Source organism: Taudactylus pleione, unplaced genomic scaffold (assembly GCF_031769625.1).
Source record: "Taudactylus pleione unplaced genomic scaffold, aTauple2 ptg000277l, whole genome shotgun sequence".
NCBI lineage: Eukaryota > Metazoa > Chordata > Amphibia > Anura > Myobatrachidae > Taudactylus > Taudactylus pleione.
In genome coordinates, this window is record NW_028284679.1 from 3246557 (window position 1) to 3271726 (window position 25170).

General features: G+C 45.8%; 1 protein-coding gene across 1 annotated transcript; it reads right to left on the reverse strand.

The window, feature by feature from the left end:
* Positions 1 to 3463: 3463 nt before the first annotated feature.
* Positions 3464 to 24890, reverse strand: LOC148513559 (adhesion G protein-coupled receptor F1-like). The gene is made up of 5 exons (XM_088481746.1): positions 23627 to 24890; positions 21728 to 21769; positions 18820 to 18873; positions 5102 to 5143; positions 3464 to 3914 (listed from the first exon to the last, which is right to left on the reverse strand). Exons 1-4 carry the CDS (start codon positions 24866 to 24868, stop codon positions 5120 to 5122), a joined length of 1362 nt encoding a protein of 453 aa, XP_088337872.1. The 5' UTR covers positions 24869 to 24890; the 3' UTR covers positions 3464 to 3914; positions 5102 to 5119.
* Positions 24891 to 25170: the final 280 nt, after the last annotated feature.

Genomic DNA, 25170 nt, shown 5'->3' on the forward strand with positions numbered 1-25170 from the left:
CAGGCCTGGTGCCTTGCCACGCCCCCTCCATGTGATGTCACACAGGGGCGGGGCCACAATCGCCAGTGATTACAGCAATGACCAGAGTATCCCGAGCATGCTCCGGGAGCTGTAAGGGCAGCGGTGTGACCGTCTGGAGCTGCACTACTGCATAGATTCTGGCTGGGTGCTATTCTAGGCATCCTGCTAGCCAAATGAGGCTAGCAGAAAAAAGGACCGAGGGCCAGACCAAATGATTCCGGGGGCCCCCCGGGCCTGAGGTTCCCCATCCCTGGTCTAGATCCATATCCACATTAATGATCTTATGTGGTAGATAGTGCTAAGCAGAAAGGTTATTATTTTGAGACTATTGACTACTGTTCTGGCACTGAGTAAGCTTGCGAGCAGGGCCCTCCTACCTATATATCATTACCCAATTTTGTTCTATTAATGCTTCCAATTGTAAAGCGCAACAGGATATACTGCGCTATATAAGAAACTGTTAATAAATAAATATATAATTCCGGTCCCATAGACAATGTTGCTACTATATAACGATGCCCTTGATATTTACAAACTATCCGCCTGACTTCTGACAACTTGGAGATATCCTCCTGAGGGATGCGTTGGGACTGTGCATACAAGTGAGCATATATTATTAGAATATAAGAATAAAGCAATTGTGGGTTAATAATAGCTCCTGGAGATGACAGTACTTACTTATAAAGTTGGGAGTTGTATTTAAGTAGTTATATAGTTTTGCTATATAACGATCACACAATACAATTGATATAACCACACGAATAAAGACACAGACCAGCTAAGAGTTTCTTTTTTAACCACATCTTTATTTTTCTACACATTCTATTATATGTTTATTTCGCTTCCTTCTCATGTACAATAGGTTGGGTATGTAATATATTTTATTATATGGAAAAAACAATTAAAAGTTAAGTTTTAACATTGTATCTGTTTCATCACCTGAGTTGCACCGATTAGAGATTTCTTTTCCCCTCTGTTCCCTATTCCCTGTTATACATTATATATTTGCAACTGTCTTTTTTAGCACCTCCTCTTACAGGACCAATAAGGAAAATACATTGGTAGATATATATCATTGGCCCGTATAGTGGGATTAGGTATTGGCAACATAGATTTCAATAATACTCCTGTGCAGTGGATATATTTTGGATTAGGGTAGAGATGTTACCTAGATGACTCAAGGGAAGACCACAATGGCAGGAGCTTAGAGCTGATATGGCAGGAATAAGGAAGCAACCCAGACAAGAGAAACGCGGAGAAACAAGTATGCTTTAGAATAGATACTGAAGGTCCAGGTGATTAGCGAGAGAGCAGAAGTGGGGAGCAGAGTAATGGCGAACAAACAATAATTATGGCCTAAAGCAGTTCTGAGTCAGAGACGGTCGGTAATGCTGCCGCACTCGCAGGTTGCTCTCTCAATAGTGGTTACGGAAATATGCAAATCTAATCTCAGGCCAAAAGCATAGTCAGGGACAGTTCCAGGGGTCTGGTACACAATGTGGGAAAATAGTGGCAAAGGGTCAGGCAAAAGCACAGTCTGTAGCCTTAGAAAGGATCTGGTACACAGGGCTCGATTCAGACCCGCTCGCAAGATGCGTTCGCACGCAGCCGTCAGCTGCTAATATATGCAAAAACTGCGATCGCGCAGTAAGACATTAGTGCGCCCACTATGTCTTAGCATGCAATCACGGGCTGGATGTAAGACACCCCCAGCCAGTCTAATACCGCCCACTTTCCCTTTGTAGCACACGTCATCTCCGGGAAGTGTATGCAATATCAGTAACATCGAGGACCATCGGGCTCGCACGCAGAACTTGTGGGTGATCATACCCTGACGCAAGCACTGCGGTCGCTGCAGTGTGAAACACAGCCAGGATGACGTGTACAATGATGCTCCATGTTAAATGATGCACGCCCCTGAAACGCCGTTAGAACGCACAGGCACGCCTGCGTTCACACATACCCACCCCCGTTTTCATTGAACTTCCCCTGTCACCACCCACAAATGGCTCGTCCTGTCACTCAATCTAGCGAGCAGTCTGAGCTTAAAGTGCGATCGCTTCCCGATCACAGTGACTGGCTTGCGCATGCACACTGTGACTTATATGCAAACAGCGAAAATCGCCCAGCTGCGAGCAAACGCAACCTAGCGAGCGGGTCTGAATCAGACCCACAGTGCGGACAAATAGTGATAAAGGGTCTGGCAAAAGTGTGATCTGTATCCATAGAAGGGACTGGAAGACAATGCAGGCAAATAGTGGTAAAGAGTCTAGCAGAAGTGCGGTCTGTCAAAATTAACACTTTATGCACGATATCGGGGAGTTCAAGGGAAATCGTTAACAACATTGCATCATTTGCGGTGCCCACACGCACCTTAATACGGGATCGGTATGAATGACCGCCGGAAGTATGTTTAAATCCCAACTCTGGAAGACAGGCAGCAGTGACGATCCCGACAGCTTAAAAAGGTAAGTATAACTAACCCTCTCCCCCTCCTAACCCTCCCTCAGGGGTGCCTAACCCTAACCTCCCCCCCAGTGCCTAACCCTAATCCACCCGTAAGTGCCTAAACCTAACCCCCCCTTCCCCGCCGCCTAAACCTAAGTCCACTCGGGGGGTGCCTAACCCTAACCTCCCTCCAGGGGTGCCTAACCATAACCTCTCCTTCCCCTAGCCTAAACCTAACCTCCTGGGGGGGTGCCTAACCCTAAGTTCCCCCCCGGGAACCCCTAACCTAACCCTCCCCCCCCCCCTGCTGCTGTCCGCGCCCGGCTTACCTTCGTTCGGTATGCCGGACGTCGGGCTCCCGGCGTAGGGAAAATGATAGGCGTCGGGATTTCAACGCCTATCATTAGACCCCTGTCAGGATTTGACAGTCGGGAAGCCGGCGTTCGGCATTTAGATCGTCGGCTTCCTGACTGCATCCCCTTAATACTTACCGTCAGGACGCCAGCGCTGGTATTCTGAGCACCGCCATCCCTGCGCTAATGCACTAGGGGTGTCTCATTTACATGTCTTGGGTCTCCTTCGTTGGCTGGATCAGGCCTTGTAATGACTTGTACAGAATGACAACAAAGAAATACTTTAGAATTTCCCAAGGGAGGAAAAACATTAGTACTGTCTATTACATTGCGGTAAAGGAATGACAAAATTGGAATTGGCGGCGATTTGATTCCTAGCACCAAATATGTTTATTGTTAGTGAGATTATAGTAACTGGCGACAAGATTAATAAAATAAAGCGATTTATCCACATTATGGAGGGGGGGGATTTAGAGTTGAATGCGAGTAGGATCGTTATGTGTCACGTAAGCCTCACAACACGTGTGCGTATGTTGAGCTGAATATGTCTTATACTTATTGCCCCATGTGCATGCCGCGGTGGGTCAGGGGAGCCCCCCTGCTACTGGGATACAGTAGCAGCTGGGGAAGGATGTGGTGACAGTGCAGCACGGGACGGCGCTGAGTGCCGAGAAACCCAGTAGCGGCCCTGGGCGTGCGCCTACGCATACGAGGTTTACGTCTCCATGCCGGCACTAATACATTACATTCATACTTGGACTGAGTTTAGATGCTTCTACAAAATGATGCGACTCTATGGTTGGACGTATTTAATTTGAGGCTTCATATTAGCTTTGGATGAAAGTTTACAAACCTACGTACGACTCTTTATTTCCCCCGTTGGTACATACATACAGTTAGGGATATTTGCATATGTCTACTTGTGACATCAGCCTGAATTTTGATGGACCCTTTAGTTACAGCGCAGACGTGTCTGTCGTTAGACACGGAGGTACCAATGTGCCGCGCTCACATCCTGAGGCCCGTATAGATGAATGAGTGTGACTGTGCCCAGCGGTCGCCTCCTCTGTCCCAGCTGCTCAGGAAACAGGGCTGCAGGAAAGAAGATGTAATCATTATGTGATGTCCGGGGTGTTCAAACCGACAGATTTACTAAAGGTATAAGCACTGAAAAACCGCCAGGACTATGAAAGTTTTACAAACCACCAATACACACATTGCTGTCCTGATTTTTCATTAGTATAGGATCTAATCAAATCAGCAACGGTTTTAAAAGCTGGTGAAAAACTGCAGGAATAACGCACTGTACACTAGAAGTGGTTGTTATGGGCGAGTTAGTCCAAATAGCTACCAGGGGCGACGGGAGGAGAGGGGCGAGGTACTAGTTACACAGACCCGGGCCTGATGAAGGAGCCCGCTGGGTGCCCGGGTCTGCCCCCCAACACTTCTTACCTGTCAACAGCAGCAGCCTCTGTCCCCAGCCAGCACACGCTGCAGTACCTGAGGGGCTGAGGAACCCCTGACTGCTCCTGGCTGAGGGGCTGAGGAACCACTGACTGCTACTGGCTGAGGGGCTGAGGAACCACTGACTGCTACTGGCTGAGGGGCTGAGGAACCCCTGACTGCTACTGGCTGAGGGGCTGAGGAACCCCTGACTGCTACTGGCTGAGGGGCTGAGGAACCCCTGACTGCTACTGGCTGAGGGGCTGAGGAACCCCTGACTGCTACTGGCTGAGGTGCTGAGGAACCCCTGACTGCTCCTGGCTGAGGGGCTGAGGAACCCCTGACTGCTACTGGCTGAGGGGCTGAGGAACCCCTGACTGCTACTGGCTGAGGTGCTGAGGAACCCCTGACTGCTCCTGGCTGAGGGGCTGAGGAACCCCTGACTGCTACTGGCTGAGGGGCTGAGGAACCCCTGACTGCTACTGGCTGAGGGGCTGAGGAACCCCTGACTGCTACTGGCTGAGGGGCTGAGGAACCCCTGACTGCTACTGGCTGAGGAGCTGAGGAACCCCTGACTGCTACTGGCTGAGGGGCTGAGGAACCCCTGACTGCTACTGGCTGAGGGGCTGAGGAACCCCTGACTGTTACTGGCTGAGGGGCGCAAGGCACCACCCTGTGAGGCGCAGCACTGCCTATACTATTTTTTTCCCATTTTTGTAGGGAGACACTCACAATACAGTACCCAGGCCCAGCCCCACTCTCTCCGGCCCTGGCGGCTTTGTTAGGCTAATGAGATGTTGGATAAAATGTATATCTGAAGCGCTCTCATTACTTACCCCGTAACGTGGCCGGGCTCATGCACTGCTCACTGTCGTTGCCTTTAAAGTAAAAATAAAAGCACTCTCAGGTTTCTGTGCACAGTACAGTAAATATACCTGCAGCTAATGCACTGACATTTATAATTAATACTGATTTTATTTTCTAACTAGATTTAAAAACAATTTTTATACTGTTATTGTAACACCACCTTTACTTACCAGTAATATTATTGCTTGCACATATATGTATCAGCAATTCCTCTAACTTTACACATAGGCTTTCTCTTTCATCCATGTTGGGGGACACTGCTGTGCCTTGGGGTATAGAGGGCCCTAGTGCTGGAGCAGGGCACAAATACACTATAGGACTTGTTATTCTCTGACTCCTCCCCCTCTATGCCCCTCCCCTGGAAGGGCCTCTCTTTTATTTTTTGTGCTCATGGAATGGGGCACAACTACACTATAGGACTTGTTATTCTCTGACTCCTCCCCCTCTATGCCCCTCCCCTGGAAGGGACTTCCTTTTATTTTTGGTGCACATGGAGTGGGGCACAAATACACTATAGGACTTGTTATTCTCTGACTCCTCCCCCTCTATGCCCCTCCCCTGGAAGGTCCTCTTTTATTTTTGGTTCACATGGAGTGGGGCACAACTACACTACTTGTTATTCTCTGACTCCTCCCCCTCTATGCCCCTCCCCTGGAAGGGACTTCCTTTTATTTTTGGTTCACATGGAGTGGGGCACAACTACACTATAGGACTTGTTATTCTCTGACTCCTCCCCCTCTATGCCCGTCCCCTGGAAGGGACTTCCTTTTATTTTTGGTTCACATGGAATGGGGCACAACTACACTACTTGTTATTCTCTGACTCCTCCCCCTCTATGCCCCTCCCCTGGAAGGGACTTCCTTTTATTTTTGGTGCACATGGAGTGGGGCACAACTACACTACTTGTTATTCTATGACTCCTCCCCCTCTATGCCCCTCCCCTGGAAGGGAGACTTCCTTTTATTTTTGGTGCACATGGAGTGGGGCACAACTACACTACTTGTTATTCTCTGACTCCTCCCCCTCTATGCCCCTCCCCTGGAAGGGACTTCCTTTTATTTTTGGTGCACATGGAGTGGGGCACAACTACACTACTTGTTATTCTCTGACTCCTCCCCCTCTATGCCCCTCCCCTGGAAGGGACTTCCTTTTATTTTTGGTGCACATGGAGTGGGGCACAACTACACTATAGGACTTGTTATTCTCTGACTCCTCCCCCTCTATGCCCCTCCCCTGGAAGGGACTTCCTTTTATTTTTGGTGCACATGGAGTGGGGCACAACTACACTACTTGTTATTCTATGACTCCTCCCCTTCTGTGCCCCTCCCATGGAAGGGACTTCCTTTTATTTTTGGTGCACATGGAGTGGGGCACAACTACACTATAGGACTTGTTATTCTATGACTCCTCCCCCTCTATGCCCCTCCCCTGGAAGGGACTTCCTTTTATTTTTGGTTCACATGGAATGGGGCACAACTACACTACTTGTTATTCTCTGACTCCTCCCCCTCTATGCCCCTCCCCTGGAAGGGACTTGCTTTTATTTTTGGTGCACATGGAGTGGGGCACAACTACACTACTTGTTATTCTATGACTCCTCCCCCTCTATGCCCCTCCCCTGGAAGGGACTTCCTTTTATTTTTGGTTCACATGGAATGGGGCACAACTACACTACTTGTTATTCTCTGACTCCTCCCCCTCTATGCCCCTCCCCTGGAAGGGACTTGCTTTTATTTTTGGTGCACATGGAGTGGGGCACAACTACACTACTTGTTATTCTATGACTCCTCCCCCTCTATGCCCCTCCCCTGGAAGGGACTTCCTTTTATTTTTGGTTCACATGGAGTGGGGCACAACTACACTATAGGACTTGTTATTCTCTGACTCCTCCCCTTCTGTGCCCCTCCCATGGAAGGGACTTCCTTTTATTTTTGGTGCACATGGAGTGGGGCACAACTACACTATAGAACTTGTTATTCTCTGACTCCTCCCCCTCTATGCACCTCCCATGGGAATTACTTCTTTTTATTTTTGGTGCACATGGAATGGGGCACAACTACACTATAGGACTTGTTATTCTCTGACTCCTCCCCCTCTGTGCCCCTCCCCTGGAAGGGACTTCCTTTTATTTTTGGTGCACATGGAGTGGGGCAGTTTGAATCTTTTTCTTCATTTTTATTATAATTTTCAGTGGTGATGCTCCACTGAGCGTGGCTAAACAGAGTTGGGTTTAGCGCAATTCAGCGCCACTCTAAGTAATTTTTGGCAGGCTCAGGTCAGATGTCAGATCCTTAGTAGATACCATAATAGTTCCTTGGGACTACAACCTAGTCTACATATTCCCTCTGATTCATGTGCTCACTTGAGTTCTGAAGAAAACCAAAAGTGAAGAAGTTTCAGTAGTCCTCATTGCTCCAGATTGGCCCAGGAGGTCGTGGTATGGGGAACAACAAAAACATGGCTACAAAACCCCCATGGAGGTTGCTGCTCAGAAATTACTTGTTACATCAAGGTCCCTTCTTCCAACAGGACTTGTCCTTCTAGCTTTAAAAGCATCACTGTTAGAAAGAACCATGATCATGCAAGCAAAAGGGTTACCAGAGCAGGTCATTCAGACCATGATCTGGGCTCAGAAACCGACTTAATCTAAGATTTATCACAGAGTCTGTAAGGTGTATCTTGTATGATGTACAAAGAATGGTGTTCCCGTTCTTCCTTCTGGTTGACACACCTTCGATCTTACTTACAATCCATCCTGGATCCATGTTTGAATCATGCTTCTCTCAAAACCCAGCTATGAGCTTCGTTATTTTTCTTTTTCAATGCAAGCTGGTGGATATCCTGGAAGTTTGATCTTCTTCAAGGAGTTTTACACATCCAATCCCCTTAAGTACCCTTGGTGTTCAGTCAAGTGAGCCGAAATTTCTCACTTGGAAAGTTACCTTTCTGTTAGCCATCTCATCAGCCAGAAGTGTCGGAACTGGCATCTTTGTCTTGTAAACCTCCTTACCTCAAATTTCATGAAGATAAAGCCATTCTTTCCATCAAGCCCACCTTTCAACCCAAAGTTGTATCTCATATTCACGCTGGATCTGTTGTCAGAGGTTGTCAACTCTCATAATCTCCTGGATGTGGTGAGAGCCTTGAATATGTATGCTGAGAGAACCACTTCTGTGCACAAGACAGATGCTCTATTGGTCTTATACAACACCAAGCAGATAGGCGCGATGGATCCTAGTGAGAAGTTACTCTATGAGCTGGGATTTTCTTCATACCCAAGAAGAACGGAGCACTCCATGCTTGCATTGACTACAGGGGTCTCAATGCCATAACCATTAAAAAAGTGTACCCCATCACACTCATTTCTGAATTATTTAACCACCTGAAAGGGGCCACTGTCTTCACCATGCTGGACCTGAGGGGGGACTACAAGCTTAACCGGATTCGACAATGAGATGAGTGGAAGACCGCTTTTGACACAAGTGACAGGCACTTTGAATACATGGTAATATTCACGAATGAGATATTCTGAGATCTCCTGTACTTGTGTGTCTTAGTTTACCTAGACAATATTTTAATAATCTCTTCTTGCCTCACAACCCACCATCAACAAGTAAAAGAGGTGCTCAAATGACTGCGAGCCAACCACTTATACAGCAATTTGGACAACTATCAGTTCGAGCTGACCTCACTACCTTTTCTTGGGTACATCATTTTGGACACGGGTGTGGAGATGGATCTGGCAAAATTCCAGGCTATCAAGGAGTGGTCACTGCCTACTGGCCCCCATGCAAGCAACGATTCCTGTGCTTTTCAAACTACTACCAGCAGTTCATTAAAAAGTAATCCATGGTGGAAGCCTTGGTCATAGCCCTCAACAGGAAAGGGAGTAACCACAGTCAATGGCCACCAGAAGCCATTCAGGCCTTCAATACCCTGAAAAATAGCCTTCACTTGGCTACAATCCTTAACCCTTCATACTGTAGGTGGATGCATTCTCCATTGGCATAGAGGTAGTACCATCACAGCGGTATACCACTGGGAAGTTTCACCCCTGTGGATATCATTCCCGCAAAATGCTGTCTGCAGAGAGGAACTATGGAATTGGGGACATGGAACTCCTAGCCATTAAACTGGCACTCGAGGAGTGGAGACATCTACTTCAGATGGCCTTTCACCCAGTGACTGTATATACAGATTACAAAAACCGGGCATATCTACAGTCGGCCAGCAGACTGAACAACAGACAAGCATGCTGGTCACTGTTCTTTTCCAGGTTCCAACTTACTATTGCCTATCGACCAGGCTCTAGAAGCACCAAAGAAGATGCTCTATCCCACTCAATCGACAACATAAACAGAGAAGTAGGGGAATCCCAAAACACTCCTGGACCCAGCTAGTATACTAGCAGTTACGGATCCATCCCAGCAGGAGTCCCCCCCCCAGCAGATCATTCATGCCAGAAGGGCTGAGACCCAGGTTACTCTACTGGGAACACACATCAGAATTTTAGGGTTATACTGGGACCCAGAAAATGAGCCACTTCCACTCCGGATCTAGCCGGTGGCCGATTCTCTGAAGAGATGTGCAGGAATATGTCTCTGCCTGTGACAAGTGTGCCAAACACAATATCCCAAGGATGAAGCCCGAAGACCCTTTGTGTCCACTCCTTATGCCAAGTCAACCCTGGTCCAGCATCGCCATGGATTTTATCACTGAGCTGCCAACATCTAAGTGTTGTAACACCATCTGGGTTGTAGTAGATTGGTGCTTCTCATTGCACTCTTTGAGCTGTTCCCACAATGCCACCACCTCAGTGTACCTTATTGCACGCTACACTCTGTACTAACAGTGCTAACGTCTCTGTGTACCTTATTGTACGCTACACTCTGTACTAACAGTGCTAACGTCTCTGTGTACCTTATTGTACGCTGCACTCTGTACTAACAGTGCTAACGTCTCTGTGTACCTTATTGTACGCTACACTCTGTACTAACAGTGCTAACGTCTCTGTGTACCTTATTGTACGCTGCACTCTGTACTAACAGTGCTAACGTCTCTGTGTACCTTATTCTACGCTACACTCTGTACTAACAGTGCTAACGTCTCTGTGTACCTTATTGTACGCTACACTCTGTACTAACAGTGCTAACGTCTCTGTGTACCTTATTGTACGCTGCACTCTGTACTAACAGTGCTAACGTCTCTGTGTACCTTATTGTACGCTACACTCTGTACTAACAGTGCTAACGTCTCTGTGTACCTTATTGTACGCTGCACTCTGTACTAACAGTGCTAACGTCTCTGTGTACCTTATTGTACGCTGCACTCTGTACTAACAGTGCTAACGTCTCTGTGTACCTTATTGTACGCTACACTCTGTACTAACAGTGCTAACGTCTCTGTGTACCTTATTGTACGCTACACTCTGTACTAACAGTGCTAACGTCTCTGTGTACCTTATTGTACGCTACACTCTGTACTAACAGTGCTAACGTCTCTGTGTACCTTATTGTACGCTACACTCTGTACTAACAGTGCTAACGTCTCTGTGTACCTTATTGTACACTACACTCCGTACTAACAGTGCTAACGTCTCTGTGTACCTTATTGTACACTACACTCCGTACTAACAGTGCTAACGTCTCTGTGTACCTTATTGTATGCTACACTCCGTACTAACAGTGCTAACGTCTCTGTGTACCTTATTGTACGCTACACTCCGTACTAACAGTGCTAACGTCTCTGTGTACCTTATTGTACGCTACACTCCGTACTAACAGTGCTAACGTCTCTGTGTACCTTATTGTACGCTACACTCCGTACTAACAGTGCTAACGTCTCTGAGTACCTTATTGTACACTACACTCCGTACTAACAGTGCTAACGTCTCTGTGTACCTTATTGTACACTACACTCTGTACTAACAGTGCTAAGGTCTCTGTGTACCTTATTGTACACTACACTCTGTACTAACAGTGCTAACGTCTCTGTGTACCTTATTGTACACTACACTCTGTACTAACAGTGCTAACGTCTCTGTGTACCTTATTGTACACTACACTCTGTACTAACAGTGCTAACGTCTCTGTGTACCTTATTGTTCGCTACACTCTGTACTAACAGTGCTAACGTCTCTGTGTACCTTATTGTACGCTACACTCTGTACTAACAGTGCTAACGTCTCTGTGTACCTTATTGTACGCTACACTCTGTACTAACAGTGCTAACGTCTCTGTGTACCTTATTGTACGCTACACTCTGTACTAACAGTGCTAACGTCTCTGTGTACCTTATTGTACTCTACACTCTGTACTAACAGTGCTAACGTCTCTGTGTACCTTATTGTACACTACACTGTACTAACTGCTAACGTCTCTGTGTACCTTATTGTACGCTACACTCTGTACTAACAGTGCTAACGTCTCTGTGTACCTTATTGTACGCTGCACTCTGTACTAACAGTGCTAACGTCTCTGTGTACCTTATTGTACGCTGCACTCTGTACTAACAGTGCTAACGTCTCTGTGTACCTTATTGTACGCTACACTCTGTACTAACAGTGCTAACGTCTCTGTGTACCTTATTGTACGCTACACTCTGTACTAACAGTGCTAACGTCTCTGTGTACCTTATTGTACGCTACACTCTGTACTAACAGTGCTAACGTCTCTGTGTACCTTATTGTACGCTACACTCCGTACTAACAGTGCTAACGTCTCTGTGTACCTTATTCTACGCTACACTCCGTACTAACAGTGCTAACGTCTCTGTGTACCTTATTCTACGCTACACTCCGTACTAACAGTGCTAACGTCTCTGTGTACCTTATTGTACACTACACTCTGTACTAACAGTGCTAACGTCTCTGTGTACCTTATTGTACGCTACACTCTGTACTAACAGTGCTAACGTCTCTGTGTACCTTATTGTACGCTACACTCTGTACTAACAGTGGTAACGTCTCTGTGTACCTTATTGTACGCTACACTCTGTACTAACAGTGCTAACGTCTCTGTGTACCTTATTGTACGCTACACTCCGTACTAACAGTGCTAACGTCTCTGTGTACCGTATTGTACGCTGCACTCTGTACTAACAGTGCTAACGTCTCTGTGTACCTTATTGTACGCAGCACTCTGTACTAACAGTGCTAACGTCTCTGTGTACCTTATTGTACGCTGCACTCTGTACTAACAGTGCTAACGTCTCTGTGTACCTTATTGTACGCTACACTCTGTACTAACTGTGCTAACGTCTCTGTGTACCTTATTGTACGCTACACTCTGTACTAACAGTGCTAACGTCTCTGTGTACCTTATTGTACGCTACACTCTGTACTAACAGTGCTAACGTCTCTGTGTACCTTATTGTACGCTACACTCTGTACTAACAGTGCTAACGTCTCTGTGTACCTTATTGTACGCTACACTCCGTACTAACAGTGCTAACGTCTCTGTGTACCTTATTGTACGCTACACTCCGTACTAACAGTGCTAACGTCTCTGTGTACCTTATTGTACGCTACACTCCGTACTAACAGTGCTAACGTCTCTGTGTACCTTATTGTACGCTACACTCCGTACTAACAGTGCTAACGTCTCTGTGTACCTTATTGTACGCTACACTCCGTACTAACAGTGCTAACGTCTCTGTGTACCTTATTGTACACTACACTCCGTACTAACAGTGCTAACGTCTCTGTGTACCTTATTGTACACTACACTCCGTACTAACAGTGCTAACGTCTCTGTGTACCTTATTGTACACTACACTCTGTACTAACAGTGCTAAGGTCTCTGTGTACCTTATTGTACACTACACTCTGTACTAACAGTGCTAACGTCTCTGTGTACCTTATTGTACACTACACTCTGTACTAACAGTGCTAACGTCTCTGTGTACCTTATTGTACGCTACACTCTGTACTAACAGTGCTAAGGTCTCTGTGTACCTTATTGTACGCTACACTCTGTACTAACAGTGCTAACGTCTCTGTGTACCTTATTGTACGCTACACTCTGTACTAACAGTGCTAACGTCTCTGTGTACCTTATTGTACGCTACACTCTGTACTAACAGTGCTAACGTCTCTGTGTACCTTATTGTACGCTACACTCTGTACTAACAGTGCTAACGTCTCTGTGTACCTTATTGTACTCTACACTCTGTACTAACAGTGCTAACGTCTCTGTGTACCTTATTGTACACTACACTCTACTAACAGTGCTAACGTCTCTGTGTACCTTATTGTACGCTACACTCTGTACTAACAGTGCTAACGTCTCTGTGTACCTTATTGTACGCTGCACTCTGTACTAACAGTGCTAACGTCTCTGTGTACCTTATTGTACGCTGCACTCTGTACTAACAGTGCTAACGTCTCTGTGTACCTTATTGTACGCTACACTCTGTACTAACAGTGCTAACGTCTCTGTGTACCTTATTGTACGCTACACTCTGTACTAACAGTGCTAACGTCTCTGTGTACCTTATTGTACGCTACACTCTGTACTAACAGTGCTAACGTCTCTGTGTACCTTATTGTACGCTACACTCTGTACTAACAGTGCTAACGTCTCTGTGTACCTTATTGTACACTACACTCCGTACTAACAGTGCTAACGTCTCTGTGTACCTTATTCTACGCTACACTCTGTACTAACAGTGCTAACGTCTCTGTGTACCTTATTGTACGCTACACTCTGTACTAACAGTGCTAACGTCTCTGTGTACCTTATTGTACGCTGCACTCTGTACTAACAGTGCTAACGTCTCTGTGTACCTTATTGTACACTACACTCTGTACTAACAGTGCTAACGTCTCTGTGTACCTTATTGTACGCTACACTCTGTACTAACAGTGCTAACGTCTCTGTGTACCTTATTGTACGCTACACTCTGTACTAACAGTGCTAACGTCTCTGTGTACCTTATTGTACGCTACACTCCGTACTAACAGTGCTAACGTCTCTGTGTACCTTATTGTACGCTACACTCTGTACTAACAGTGCTAACGTCTCTGTGTACCTTATTGTACGCTACACTCTGTACTAACAGTGCTAACGTCTCTGTGTACCTTATTGTACGCTGCACTCTGTACTAACAGTGCTAACGTCTCTGTGTACCTTATTGTACGCTACACTCTGTACTAACAGTGCTAACGTCTCTGTGTACCTTATTGTACGCTACACTCTGTACTAACAGTGCTAAGGTCTCTGTGTACCTTATTGTACGCTACACTCTGTACTAACAGTGCTAAGGTCTCTGTGTACCTTATTGTACGCTACACTCTGTACTAACAGTGCTAACGTCTCTGTGTACCTTATTGTACGCTACACTCTGTACTAACAGTGCTAACGTCTCTGTGTACCTTATTGTACGCTACACTCTGTACTAACAGTGCTAACGTCTCTGTGTACCTTATTGTACTCTACACTCTGTACTAACAGTGCTAACGTCTCTGTGTACCTTATTGTACACTACACTCTACTAACAGTGCTAACGTCTCTGTGTACCTTATTGTACGCTACACTCTGTACTAACAGTGCTAACGTCTCTGTGTACCTTATTGTACGCTGCACTCTGTACTAACAGTGCTAACGTCTCTGTGTACCTTATTGTACGCTGCACTCTGTACTAACAGTGCTAACGTCTCTGTGTACCTTATTGTACGCTACACTCTGTACTAACAGTGCTAACGTCTCTGTGTACCTTATTGTACGCTACACTCTGTACTAACAGTGCTAACGTCTCTGTGTACCTTATTGTACGCTACACTCTGTACTAACAGTGCTAACGTCTCTGTGTACCTTATTGTACGCTACACTCTGTACTAACAGTGCTAACGTCTCTGTGTACCTTATTGTACACTACACTCCGTACTAACAGTGCTAACGTCTCTGTGTACCTTATTCTACGCTACACTCTGTACTAACAGTGCTAACGTCTCTGTGTACCTTATTGTACGCTACACTCTGTACTAACAGTGCTAACGTCTCTGTGTACCTTATTGTACGCTGCACTCTGTACTAACAGTGCTAACGTCTCTGTGTACCTTATTGTACACTACACTCTGTACTAACAGTGCTAACGTCTCTGTGTACCTTATTGTACGCTACACTCTGTACTAACAGTGCTAACGTCTCTGTGTACCTTATTGTACGCTACACTCTGTACTAACAGTGCTAACGTCTCTGTGTACCTTATTGTACGCTACACTCCGTACTAACAGTGCTAACGTCTCTGTGTACCTTATTGTACGCTACACTCCGTACTAACAGTGCTAACGTCTCTGTGTACCTTATTGTACGCTACACTCTGTACTAACAGTGCTAACGTCTCTGTGTACCTTATTGTACGCTACACTCCGTACTAACAGTGCTAACGTCTCTGTGTACCTTATTGTACGCTACACTCTGTACTAACAGTGCTAACGTCTCTGTGTACCTTATTGTACGCTGCACTCTGTACTAACAGTGCTAACGTCTCTGTGTACCTTATTGTACGCTGCACTCTGTACTAACAGTGCCAACGTCTCTGTGTACCTTATTGTACGCTACACTCTGTACTAACAGTGCTAACGTCTCTGTGTACCTTATTGTACGCTACACTCTGTACTAACAGTGCTAACGTCTCTGTGTACCTTATTGTACGCTACACTCTGTACTAACAGTGCTAACGTCTCTGTGTACCTTATTGTACGCTACACTCTGCCCAAGCTTACAGCCTGCCGGGCAAAGGCGGACTGGGCCGGGGGACAGGGTCCCATGTGCCCCCCGGGCCGCGGGCAGTCTGTGTCTCTGTTACACAGCTGCACTGCGCGTGTAGCGCTGACCAGATGGAGTTCGGTCAGCACTACACAGTGACTGACAAACACACAACTGCCGGCAGCTGTGTGTTTGTTTTAATTAGCAGCCAATGAGAGTCTGTCAGACTCTCATTGGCTGCTGCTGCGCCCACTGTCGGAGCCGCTCCATCTTCTGGCTCCTGCAGTGGGTAATGGGAAGACGTCATGACGTCATGGGGCACTACAAGGGGGGGGACTACTACTTTTGACACTACAAGGGGGAGACCACTACTGGGGGCCCTACAAGGGGGGAAACCACTACTGCGTGCACTACTGCGTGCACTACAAGGGGTGGACCACTACTGGGGGCACTTCAAGGGGGGACTACAATTGGGGGGACTACTACTGAGGGCACTACAAGGGGGGACTACTACTAGGGGCACTACAAGGGGGCGGGGACTACTACTAGGGGCACTACAAGGGGGCGGGGACTACTACTAGGGGCACTACAACTGGAGGGGACCACTACTAGGGGCACTGCATAGGGGGGAGGGGACTACCACTGGGGGCACTGCATTGGGGGACCACTACAGGGGGCTCTATATAAAGGGCAATACTGGGGGTGCTGCATAGGGGGGGACTACAACTGGGGCCACTATTTAATGGACACTGAATAAGGGATACCAATATTGGGGGCACTGCATGGGGGGACTGCTACTGGGGGCACTATATGGGGCACTGCATAGGGGGTAATACTACTGGGGGCATTCTACTGGGGGCACTATATAAGGGACATACCACTGGGGGCACAAGGGGCACTGCACAGTCGGGACCACTACTGGGGGCACTGTATAAGGGGCACTGCATAGGGGGATCACTACTGGGGGCACTACTGGGTGCCTGCATAAGGGGGTCCTCTCCTGGGGCACAGGGGGCACTGCATATGGGCACCACTACAAGGGGCTGCCCCATATCTTCCTCTCTGGAACACTTGGGGGGGGGCCATAGCACGCACATGCTCCAGGCACCCTGGCTACACGCTACTCCTCTGTTTGTACCAACAGTGCCAACGGATCTGTGTACCATATTGCACACTACCAGACTACCACCCCTCGGAGTATCTCAGTTATACCCCTTTCAGTGTGTTCCCCCCGTAGAAGCAAAAACCCAAGGCTTCACATACCTTATTCCCTGCCCTCCTACAGTAAAGCTCTCCTACCTGCATCCTTATTGTCTAACATGAATTAATGAGCAGTGACTTCACAAGAGGCAGAGAGGACACAATGGGGCAGATGTACTAAGCTCTGGGAAGTGATAAAGTGCAGAGTGATAGTTGACCAACCACTCAGCTCCCAACTGTCATTTTTCAAACACAGCCTGTAACATGACAGTTAGGAGCTGAGTGGCTGGTAGTTTATCACTCTCCACCTTATCACTTTCCAGAGCTTCATACATCTGCCTCACTGTAGGTTGAGTGTTGCAATAAAGTGGATGTGATTGGATGGAAAGTGGGTGTGATTGGGATGGAAAGTGGGTGTGATTGGATGGAAAGTGGGTGTGATTGGGATGGAAAGTGGGTGTGATTGGATGGAAAGTGGGTGTGATTGGGATGGAAAGTGGGTGTGATTGGATGGAAAGTGGGTGTGATTGGGATGGAAAGTGGGTGTGATTGGATGGAAAGTGGGTGTGATTGGGATGGAAAGTGGGTGTGATTGGATGGAAAGTGGGTGTGATTGGGATGGAAAGTGGGTGTGATTGGATGGAAAGTGGGTGTGATTGGATGGAAAGTGGGTGTGATTGGGATGGAAAGTGGGTGTGATTGGATGGAAAGTGGGTGTGTGGATGGAAAGTGGGTGTGATTGGGATGGAAAGTGGGTGTGATTGGATGGAAAGTGGGTGTGATTGGGATGGAAAGTGGGTGTGATTGGATGGAAAGTGGGTGTGATTGGATGGAAAGTGGGTGTGATTGGATGGAAAGTGGGTGTGATTGGGATGGAAAGTGGATGTGATTGGATGGAAAGTGGGTGTGATTGGGATGGAAAGTGGGTGTGATTGGGATGGAAAGTGGGTGTGATTGGATGGAAAGTGGGTGTGATTGGATGGAAAGTGGGTGTGTGGATGGAAAGTGGGTGTGATTGGGATGGAAAGTGGGTGTGATTGGGATGGAAAGTGGGTGTGATTGGGATGGAAAGTGGGTGTGATTGGATGGAAAGTGGGTGTGATTGGGATGGAAAGTGGGTGTGATTGGATGGAAAGTGGGTGTGATTGGGATGGAAAGTGGGTGTGATTGGATGGAAAGTGGGTGTGATTGGGATGGAAAGTGGGTGTGATTGGATGGAAAGTGGGTGTGATTGGATGGAAAGTGGGTGTGATTGGGATGGAAAGTGGGTGTGATTGGATGGAAAGTGGGTGTGGTTGGATGGAAAGTAGGTGTGATTGGGATGGAAAGTGGGTGTGATTGGATGGAAAGTGGGTGTGATTGGGATGGAAAGTGGGTGTGATTGGATGGAAAGTGGGTGTGATTGGATGGAAAGTGGGTGTGATTGGGATGGAAAGTGGGTGTGATTGGGATGGAAAGTGGGTGTGATTGGATAGAAAGTGGGTGTGGTTGGATGGAAAATGGGTGTGATTGGCATGGAAAGTGGGTGTGTTAGTTTTTTTTTTATCAGGGGCAGAGTTTGGAAAGTTCGGAGAAGTGGCTTATTTTTGTCCTAATTTTTCCTTAGTGAATGTTGGGATGTAGGTAACACAGCCCTTATACAAAATAACAAACAACGATATCCAAATTGTGCAGACTGCCGGCTATTTCCATTGCCCCCCTATCCCCTGGCATATTGGACCTTTCATGACACGGTGCGAGGTTCAGACACCCAATAATGTGACTGGTAACATTCTTACCATGCTGCTAGGGGACCAATTCTTCATCATGCGTTTCTTTACCACCTCCATCACCTGGGACACAAAGGAACCACAATGTAAATATGCACATAATATATATATCAAATGCTAACCTCTCTATCATACGGTTATTGTATACAATACCGGGAATCTTTTACAGTGCAGAGGAAAAACACACTGACGGTCATAACAATAGATACACACAACAAAACATATACTAAGTATTGTACTGTATGATGCAGTATAACAGTACATACATATGCTATATATCTACAGACATATTGGTGTAATGAGTGATTAGTGCTTTGTGTTTGACTCTTTGTTGCAGGCCCCTCTAGGCAAACGTGATCACGTGTGTCGCTATTTTAGTCGCAGTTTGTGACTATACAACCATATAACGCCCTAGTTGTATTTGGCTGCATCTGAATGCCCACTGCCAGCGTCCTCGTGCCCATTCCAGCCCTGGCGCCCTTGTCATACACAATCGCAAGTCAGCTGAATAAAGATGTACAGTACGAAAAGGCCAAGTTGCAGCGGATAAAAGCCACAAATCGCGTTTATGTCCAATAAGGCGCACAATGTGTAATAAATACAGATTGTAAGCTTGCGAGCAGGGCCGTCCTACCTCTATGTCTGTCTGTTATAACTTATTACCCAGTTTTGTTCTATTAATGATTTTAATTGTGACACGCAACGGAATATGTTGCTCTATATAAGAAACTGTTAATAAATAATATATAAATTCCCAAATAGTCAGAAAATTATCCCACTTTATTGTATTTATGCTCAAACACAGAGCGAGTCTCCAGCAGGATATTTCCCCCATTATGTACCCTTTCCCCCATTCTTTTCCTTATATATTTATCTGCATGTAATGTTAGACAAGGTTGCAGCCATTGCTGAAAGATGCATCATAAAAATTTTATTGTAAGGGGAAAAATGCATTTGTTTAGTCTTTGATTAGGGTGCAGTACCCGTAACAGCCTGTGGGAGTGCAACTGTTGTGTGCCCTGCTCCCACATACAACAGTAGCCGGACTTTCACATTTTGCTGACAGGAAGTCTTTATACATAACAGGAGGCGCAAAACATTAAATATGTCTTCTAGATACTTTTGTGTCTTGTTTTTCTCTGTAATCCTAAAGCAATTAATTCATAAGCTAAAATCATGGGCATAAGATCTAGAAATCATAATTGCATGCATATCCATACAATACTGCACTGTAAGTACTTCATACTGACCAACACTCCTACATTGTCTGGAAGCGTCCTGGACACCCTAGAGAGTGGGACAGCCTCACACATTCACAATCAATCACATTATTGTGGCCCTTACCCCACTGTGCAATGCCGCAAATTTGTGGAGTTGCACAGCGGGGGGGTTGTTCCATGATGATGTGCCATCATGTCACCGAGCCCCCCGCATCTCTCACATGGTTGCCTTCCCCTTGGACCGTGACAGAGAGGGTTGTTTGAAAGTTGGCAAGTATGAAATACTTCCACCACAAATTATAGTTTAATATTCCAAATTGTCTCCTTAGCTTCTCTCTCCGTATATGCAAGTTGACACCCTTCCCTGAAGAGACCTCATTTTATGTTGGGTGGAGATGGAACTCTTGGCTGTTGTCAATCTCATGTCCTTCCAAGCCTCCTCATCTAGGAGTGAAAGGAACCAAAGTCCTTCTACCATCCTGCTTTATGGTAGTTTTGCACAGAGAGGGCAGCATCAAGGAGGATGTCATACAATTACAATATCATGCCCTTAGACATAGGGCAGTGTGTACAAATACATTCAGAAGGAATCAGGGCGTGAAGGATTGTGGCTTGGTATCAATGAGTTCAGGAAATGCCGTATTTCAAAGAATTCAGATGGACTGAGAAAGTGAGCTGGAGAGTTTTCTTGGAAATCCGAAAGGGGAATCCAGGGGGCTTGTTTACAAAACACATTCTGCCGCACATCATGATAATTGGGGAAGCTGGGCACCACCAGGAAATTTGCGAATGATGGTGTCAGTAGATGGGGCAGAGGAGGGAGAAAGGAGGGTGAGGAAGTTATATAAATTGCTTCAGTAGTTCTGAAGCTCAGAGCAAATGCTGGTGGTCTCAAGAATCAAGTGATTTTTAGAGATTATAATAGGAACAATATTATTTTGGGTTCCTGCCAATTTTGGCCTTAAGGCCAAGTTCCTGTCCACTTTGTCACCCTTCTAGTACAAGATTTGCTTTGCCATAAGGTGTTTTGCAGTTTGCTGAGAGAGGGGAAGAGCGATGACAAACCTCATTTTAAATATGTCCTATACATGCTTGAGACAGGAATGTAAGAATGGGAGGACCTAGCTATATTCCCCCCTCCCGCAGGACGTCACGCTATCGGTATAACATCATTCTGAGAGGTATAACTGGGATTAAAACTAGGACAGTCAGTCATAGACAATTTGCTAAAACTCTTGTTGTTTAGTTTGTGGGATAGTTCACAATTGTTGACCAGATTATCTCCAAATCCATTCTCAAAACTTTCATTAATGTTCAAAACAAAAAGTTGCAAATATTTTTTTTTTTTATATTGTTGTAAAATATTTATTTTTAATGTACATTTGTTGAATTTTTTAATCTAAGATACTTTAAATAAAATGAGTTGTTTCAATAATGTTCAAAGATATTTTTGTTAAATGATCTTTAAGAATAAAAAAAAGACAGTTTGGAGAAGAAAAGAAGAAAGTAAGAAGGGTAATTATTGTGCCCTTGTTTTTTAATGTTGGATCTATAAGCATTTGGTTAATTTGTGGCCTTGAACCTATTTATGACAAGGTGAATGCAAGACAAAAAACACATGTACATGCACAAAATTTGGGTAAGAATGTATGCATACAATCTTTTTGTGTAGCTCTCTTAATGTTTCAAAAACATACCTTCTTGTCCAAGAGACATCCGAACAGCAGGAGGAAGAAGCCCTGTGGGATGAATGGAATTAGATGTTATAGCAGCTTTTCAAAGTCTTATCATGATCTTACCTTATGTCAAAAGAGTATATATTACCCCACTAGGACTGTTCAGCCATAATCAGTCCAATAAACCCCAGAACCAGTATATATTGGTCTCTATTAGAGCCATCTTATAGAGTTGTTTTCTACAGAAAAAAAGGGGACATGTATAATAATATTTATTTCTCAGGATTTCCTCAGCATTTTCTATGGGCTCGGAACTAGCTTGTGTTCTCCTAAGTTGTATCCATCTCAACTCAACTAATTGCTGGCTAACTGAGGGCCTAATTCAGACCCGCTCGCGAGCGCTGAGCGCTCCCAAGCGGGTCGATGTTGGCCAAGTGCGCATGCGCACGACAGAGGCGGCTCCATCGTGCGCATGCGCGAGACCCAAATAACGACGGCCAAGCCGTCGCTATGGGTCTCGCACAAAAGGGGGCGTGCTGTCGATGGTGAGTGGTGGGCATGCCGGGGGCGTGGCTGCCTAGACAGAGGCGTTCCCATGGGAACGCCTACCTTCTGGGGCCGGCCCCACTGACATCACAAGTGATCACAAGTCACAAGTGATGTCAGTGGGAGTGCTCTCGGCTCTGATAGAGCCGAAAGCACTCCAGAGCTTGCGGCAACGTGACCCTACCACAAGGGTCTCGTCGCAAGCCCGATGGTGAAGACCATCGCGACCATCTTTTTGGCCGCTCGCTATAGCTATGGGTGGTAACCCACAGCTATGCGAGCGGCCAGGAGGCCGCTCTGAAAACTAAGAGGGACGGCCCTGATTGAGAGCGATCGCTCTGTCAGAGCGTCCGGCTCTGAATCAGGGCCTGAGGTCAGATGTGGTCATCTGGTGCCGGAATGTTTGCCAGAAATGGTTAGGGACCAAGTTGATACACCATCTCTGATTAAAAGGTGGGTCATCAGAGAGTAAAGCTGGCCACACATCTAAAGATTATCTGTCCAACCAGCCAACTAGTTGATTGGTTGGAATGAAAATCTGGTAAGGTATGAATGCAAATGACCATCAGCAATGTGCTCCTAAATGCCGGAAAATGGACAAAAATTGTTGTTTGAACAAATTGCTTAGATCAAACATTTAACAAACTTGTCTGAATGACCATTTTCATCTGTTTTCTGGAATCAGTTACTCTCATACGTTACCAGATTTTCAATCCAACCAATAAACTAGTTGGCTGGTTGGACAGATAATCTTTAGATGTGTGGCCAGCTTTAGTTTTGGATAGCAGTGAAAGGAGAAAATGTAAAACCATGTTTAGAAGAAAGAAGAGAGTGGTATGAGGAGCTATGGAAAAGTTCTGACATTTGGTAACGAAGGTTGTAAAGATAAATTGGGATAACTTATTTGAGGAACAACAGTTGCTATCAATTAGAATTTACAATTTATTTAGTGATTAAAGCATCTTCTGTAATCTGCTATAGAGTCTATGAAAGCTCTAGCACTGCTTGTGGACCTTCTAATCAACATGAGGGATCCTCCAAATACTGGGACCTGCTGACGGTCTCCTGGAGCAAAGTGCATTCACAATTAACCATCTCCTTCAACAAGGAGACTTCTATAATCAAAGTAAGTCAATAAAAATAAAGTGAATATCCATAGACACAGAAGGGGATGCTAGATGTGTATGAGCGAGACTGATCTATTTTAATTCAATTTGATGTCATTTGTGGATATTTTGAAAGCTTGTTAATTTGTATGATGGCTCGCAGATATCAGTATGTATGCATGAAGATGAGACATGGTCCGTAAAATACACTTTTTTTATCTACGGAAGAATGTTTGTTTTTTTCACAATATATATATATATATATTACCTGGAGTGGGTTGAGCAGTACAAACAAGTAGTGTAAAGCTATTACATTCGGGTTGGCAAAAAGAGGGATCCCAACAGCCCAAGTCAACCCAAACTGGGGAGTGCAGAAGAGAACAGCCTTTGCCAGCTTCTTGATCACCTCTTCATCCTCACCGTGGCCCTCGGAGATTGATGGTCTGAGGAGCTTACGAATGACAATGATGAGAACGAGGAGATTCCCAGACATGATTATTATAGTTGGGATATTAAAGGACAGAAAGGCGCCAGAACTGCTCTGCAGCCAACAAGCATTGTTATTTCTGTAGTTATTTGGAAAATACGCCAGGAAGGTGGCCACGGATATAGTCAGAGGACAGACGTATCCCAGCACGATGGAGAGAGACAGGAATTCTCTCTTGGTGACGTGGTGGAAAACAAAGACCAGGCGACACACCAAATACAGGCCCTGGATGAAGGACCAGCAGAAGAACGCCAGTAGGGAAAAGTGAGTGAGGAAGGTGAAGGTGACACAAAGCTTCTCCTGGATGTTGGGATCAATGACACTGGATGATACAAATGAGAAATTACTGACCAACAGGAAGACGGACATGTGCAGGATGGTCACATGTCTATATACGGCAACAGTATTTCGGGTTTGTTTCAGGAGAATCACTTGTATTAATATACAAAGGAGGAGAGACACGATAGATATAGCAAGGCCAACTGTTGTGATGTCATCCAGTATTTTAGAGTTTACAGTATTTTCTGGTACGGAGCCTGCCATCAAGACAGAGAAGGAGGTCAGATGGTTACAGGTGCAGTTGGTGACCCCATTGGTGACTTGTGTAAGGCAACCACTGGATGACCACGCATTCAGAGAGAAATCCCAGTACACGCATAGAGCGGTGCCGTCGCATGTTCTGTTTCCACACGTGAAGGTCATATTAATGCTGGCAGTGTGAACAGTGATATTATTTATGATCATAATGTTTGTCTGTATGTCACTAGCTAAATAGTAGGAATAGTCTGTATCTCCATTACTGGAATATCGGCCGGTAAAACTTCCATTTTGGGGCCTGAAAGTCATGGAGTATAAATGGACGGTACAACCAGAAGGGTAATCCTTGTCTGCACCAGGCATTGCTACACTGGACATTGAGCTAAGCTGGACGGTGTTAGTCTTCAGATCGTCACAAGAGGACCCTTTGATATCCAGGTCTAAGTTCTTGTAGGATAAACTATAGGAACGACCAGAGGATGACATGACTGAGAAGAGCGCCTCAAAAGTCCACAATAGCTGGGGACCAAGGTTCTTCTCCACACTGGCTGAGGGTCCCGCTGAGATGTCACTGATCAGCTGTTGGGTGACGAAGAGGACTTTCTATAAGAAAAAAATAATATAAAGAATATTTTCACGCTCAGCCGTTCAGATATTACGGTATTTACTAACACACAGGAACCGTTTTCAGAACTATCCCAGTATAAAGAGCAGAACGAGGGCCTGATGCAAAGATGGACGTAGCAGCGATGCTGACATATGGTAATAACGCAGTAGGAGGCCCCTAT

Bases quoted from the DNA above. Each gene is read 5' to 3' on its own strand.
- LOC148513559 (XM_088481746.1), bottom strand. From the start codon at position 24,868: ATGTCATCCTCTGGTCGTTCCTATAGTTTATCCTACAAGAACTTAGAC. The intron at 21,770-23,626 runs GTAATATATATA...TTCATCCCACAG, and splicing joins TACTGCTCAACCCACTCCAG to GGCTTCTTCCTCCTGCTGTT. The intron at 18,874-21,727 runs GTATGTTTTTGA...TTTGTGTCCCAG, and splicing joins GATGTCTCTTGGACAAGAAG to GTGATGGAGGTGGTAAAGAA.